The sequence below is a fragment of the Cebus imitator genome, unplaced genomic scaffold (assembly GCF_001604975.1).
Source record: "Cebus imitator isolate Cc_AM_T3 unplaced genomic scaffold, Cebus_imitator-1.0 Scaffold31, whole genome shotgun sequence".
NCBI lineage: Eukaryota > Metazoa > Chordata > Mammalia > Primates > Cebidae > Cebus > Cebus imitator.
This window is the reverse complement of record NW_016107346.1, coordinates 10,285,699-10,290,035: the sequence shown is the minus strand read 5'-3', so window position 1 is coordinate 10,290,035 and position 4,337 is coordinate 10,285,699. Positions and strand designations below refer to the sequence as shown.

The 4,337-nt window shown below is 49.8% G+C and overlaps 1 protein-coding gene across 3 annotated transcripts in view; it reads left to right on the top strand.

Annotated features, from left to right (window-relative positions):
- The first annotated feature begins 3,780 nt into the window (after positions 1-3,780).
- Positions 3,781-4,337, top strand: part of NCAPH (non-SMC condensin I complex subunit H) — a 39,955-nt gene continuing 39,398 nt past the window's right edge. For 2 of the 3 annotated variants that reach the window (XM_017524124.2, XM_017524126.2), the window contains exon 1: positions 3,781-3,887. In XM_017524124.2, the coding sequence (XP_017379613.1) occupies positions 3,869-3,887 (19 nt within the window). In that variant the 5' untranslated portion in view covers positions 3,781-3,868. The remainder of the gene's footprint in view (positions 3,888-4,337) is intronic. The other variant, XM_017524125.2, reaches the window with a different exon arrangement.

The following is a 4,337-nucleotide window of genomic DNA, read 5'->3' as shown; positions in this document are numbered from 1 at the left end:
AAGCTTGAGTGGGGCAGAGGGTGCAAGAAAGAGAACTTAAAAAAAAAAAAAAAGTAGTAATGGAAAGGACAGACCTGTAGTGCTCTGGGAATACTCTTACAATTAAAGAGGAAACCTCTCCAGATAGGAAGTTAAGCTTTACTCTAAAACAAAACCTAGCTAGCCCCCAGGATACAACAGCAGTTATAGTAACATGAATGCTTAGTGTTCACTGAGCTTTCCCAGTGTTCAGGACACTGTTCTGATGCATCTGGTAATTCATTTAATCTTCATACTATAACCCCATGAAGTGGGCCCTTCATCCCCTCCATTTTACATGTGAGGAAACTGAGGTGCAGAAAGGGTATGCAACTTCCCCAAGGTCACATAGCTAGTAAGTGGCAGTGTCTGGAAGAAACTATCTGCCCTAGCAACCTTTCAGCTTGGTCTTGGAAATAAAACAAGATTTAAGGGTTAAAGGGCTTTGAAAGGCAAAAAGTACTATATTTTAGAAGATGGTATGTTACTGTTTAGAAATTCTAGAAGACAGAAATTGTTGGTTTGTAGCCCAATCTTAGAGAGGTCAGGAATTTCATATAACATGCAAAAATTAAAGGTATTTACTTAGAGGCCAAAATGAATGCAAAGCCATTTCAACTGCTTGCCCACTGAGTCCCAGGGACTTGATGGTTTCTATCATAGACTACATCTTTATATAAGCCAGCTGCAGACTGGGAGGTTAGGGCAAATTTGAAGCCAAAAGATTGCTTGTTCAGGTGGCCAATGGATAACGCTATTGTTCCTCACCTAAACTAAGGCAGTTTCCCATTTATCTGGGGGAAGTAGAATCTCCATGAAGAGTAAAGTGGGGTGGGAAAGGGAGATGACAACGCCAGCTCTGCTTTTCTGGCAGCCCAGGAGCAGTGGAGGAAGCTTACTACTTTACTTTTGCACAAATAGAGTTATTGAGCTTTGTACACCACTGACACCAGTGATAAATCATTCACTCTTTTGGCACCCTTCATAGCCCTAACAAAACAAAGATGGCATTCGGAGCAGGAGGTGAAAGACCTGCCTGCACAAGGCAGCCCTGGTCCACAGAGATGCTGGGCATGGAACTGGCTTTGCCTCCTTGCACATGAAGCTGGAAGCAGCTCAGATGACTCCATTACCCCCACAGAACAGCCTCAAGGCTCACCTTTCCTCTGCCAGGGCTTCCAAGCTCTTCTTCAGAGGCTCCTGATTCAGCGTGTCACCTCCCAACCCTTGCTGCTCTTAGTGTAGATATGGAATCCAGAGGATCACACTTGTCCCAATGACCTCCCTCAGATGCATTCAGCAGAAAACAAGTGAGGGAGATGACAGGGACCCTAGCATAGACTGAGCAAGTTCAGTGAAGGGGATACTGCCTTCCCTGTTTTATAGGTGAGGAAGAAAATGAGGCCCAGAGAGGTTAATGTGCCCAATCCAGGATTTAAACTTGTCTTCCAACTGTACTCATTGAATACATATTTAAGTACTTGCTGTATCAGCCAGCACCAGGCAGTGGGAAAACCATGGTGAGCAGATATGCCTTCATCCGCATGGAGCTGACAGTCTATGGAGGAGACAGACATGAAACAGTCACCCTAGGGCATGTAAAATCACAGCTCTGACAAGTTCTCCTGAAGCCTCCAATATGGAGAGTTATCAGGGAAGGCCTCCTTGAGGAACTAAGGGGAGCAGAAACTTGATTGGAACCACGGGGGTGAAGATGGGGATGAAGAGGATCCCAGCTAAAGGAGTGTGAGTGTGTGTGTGTGTGTGTGTGTGTGTGTGCAGAGGCCCAGTGTTAGGAGCAGACGTGATGAGGGGAATCTGAAGGCCAGGGGGTGCAAGGTCCCCAAGGAGGCTGGAGAGGCTGCCAGGGTGGGGAGGAGGGGTAGGCAGACCCCTCCAGGGCCTTGAAGGACGCTTAGAGGTTCCCAGGGCAGTGGAACCCCTGAAGGGTAACACTCTGGAAGGAAGTGGTAGGGGAGAAGTGGGAGTGACAGCTCAGATTTGGACTTCTGCAAACAACACTCGGCCTGAGTAGGGGGTCAGAGAAGGCCATTGAGAAAGTAAAGTGGATGGAAGGAGAGGGGCAGGATTGGAGATTTTGAGGAGGTGAAAAGAGGTTCCTTGATAATGGATTGTGTGGGGAGAGAAAGGGAGGGAGCCCCCTAGGATGACACCTGGGTGATTTGGGTTCTCACGTGGCTGATGGTATCATTTGCTGAGATGAACAGTGTCAACCCCTTTCCTCTAACTCACACAGCCTTACACTGAAGATGTTAAGGTGGTCACTAGATGAACAAGTTTATACGAACAACAAATAGGCTTAAAAAGTGGTTTTTGACAAGGCGCAGTGGCTCACGCCTATAATACCAGCACTTTGGGAGGCGGAGGCAGGTGGATCACCTGAGGTCAGGAGCTCGAGACCAGCCTGATCAACATGGTGAAACCCCATCTCTACTAAAAATACAAAAATTAGCTGGGCTTGGTGGAGGGCGCCTATAATCCCAGCTATTCAGGAGGCTGAGGCAGGAGAGTCACTTGAACCCAGGAAGTGGAGGTTGCAGTGAGCAGAGATTGCACCATTGCACTCCAGCCTGGGTGACAGAGCAAGACTCAGTGTCAGAAAAAAGTGGTTTTCAACAAACGGTGGCACTTTTTGGTTGCCAAAATGACTGAGAGCACTGACGACATTTAGTGGGCAAATGGGGTCAGGGAGGCTCAAGAGCCCACAAAGAGGGTAAACATCCTATCATGGCAAGAATTGTTTCACCCTGAATGCCAATAGTGCCCTTGAAGAGAAAGAGTATAAAAGATGCCAGATATGAGAGTTACAATAAACCCTAGGATGTGCTAGGGATATTCCAGGGAATCATCCTGACCTTTACCCCCATAATTCAATAATTAGGGTCAGATGAAGCTAGAAGAACAGACGGCATTTTATGCTCATTTCGCTTTTTCGACCTTGTTTTTTTGAAGGGTGGGGGTGGTTTCCAGGAAGCTTTTCACAAGAATCTGAAAACGATGGCCTTCATCTGTTTTTTTTTTTTTTTTTGAGACACACAGTCTTGCTCTATTGCCCAGGCTGGAGTGCAGTGGCACGGTCTCGACTCTCTGCAACCTCCACCTCCCGGCTTCAAGTTATCCTACTGCCTCAGCCTCCCGAGTCGCTGGGACTACAGGCGTGCGCCACCACATCCAGCTAATTTTTGTATTTTTAGTAGAGACAGGGTTTCGCCATGTGGGCCAGGCTGGTCTTGAACTCCTGACCTCGTGATCCGCCCGCCTCGGCGTCCCAAAGTGCTGGGATTACAGGCGTGAGCTAGCGTGCCTGGCCGCCCTTCCTCTTATACTGTATTATTTTATGCTATATTAAATGTACATACAGCATTTCTGCATCATTTTTTCCCCCGCCTGGAAGGCTCCTCATTCCCTTGTTAGCTCCCGCTCCCTTCCTTCCCTCTCCCCCAGGTTTTCAGCGGCTGCGCACACAATACAGGCCTCTACAGGAAATAAACCTTGTTTTCTCGGTCATCCGCCTCCCCATTAGAAAGTAAATTCCACGAAAGACGGGCTCGTCCTGCTCGACATTGGGTCCACAAGTCCAGTCCTGCACCTAGTGCTCAAAAGGAGGGCATTTTCATACTATTTCAGGGGTTCCATAGACTCCAAGAAGTCCACTCACATGAGGCCTTCAATCCAGAACGCCTCACTCCGGCGCTGCCCGAGCAAGCCCGAGGTGGTCTGCGCAGGCGCGTTGCTGGCCCCGCCCGCCGGCGACGTCACGCGGCCGTTAGGGCGCTCAGGCGTCTCGACGCGCGCAATTTAAAACCAGCTCTGGAGACGCCGAAGCAAGATGGGACCTCCTGGCCCAGGTGAGGCGGCGCCACTGGGAGGCGCGGCGGGAAGGGTCCGAAGTGAAGCAGTGCTTCGGGCGGGCAAGGCTGGCAGGCTGGCCTGGGAGGGGAGAGGGGATATGCTCAGCCTGGGTCTCGGCCCTGCGGCCGAGGTCAGAGGCAGGTGTGGGGGGAGGGGAGGGAGGCCCCTGTGCGCTCAGCCAATCAGGATGCGGCTTCAGCCGGCGTCGGAGCCCGCGCAGGACCTGCCCCACTACTCAGTCCCGGCGCGGGCGGTGGGGCGGCTTCTTCACCAGGCTCCTGAAGCATGTTCGGTGTCTCTCCATTTAAAAGGTGGTTTTCCTGGAATAGACGTTATTTTCAGGGCCTTGGAAGCGATATGATTACCGTTGTATGCTTGGCAGGCATGGATTTATTTTTGCGTTCAGAAGTTTTTTTTTTTTTTTTTTTTTTTTGGAGATGGAGTTT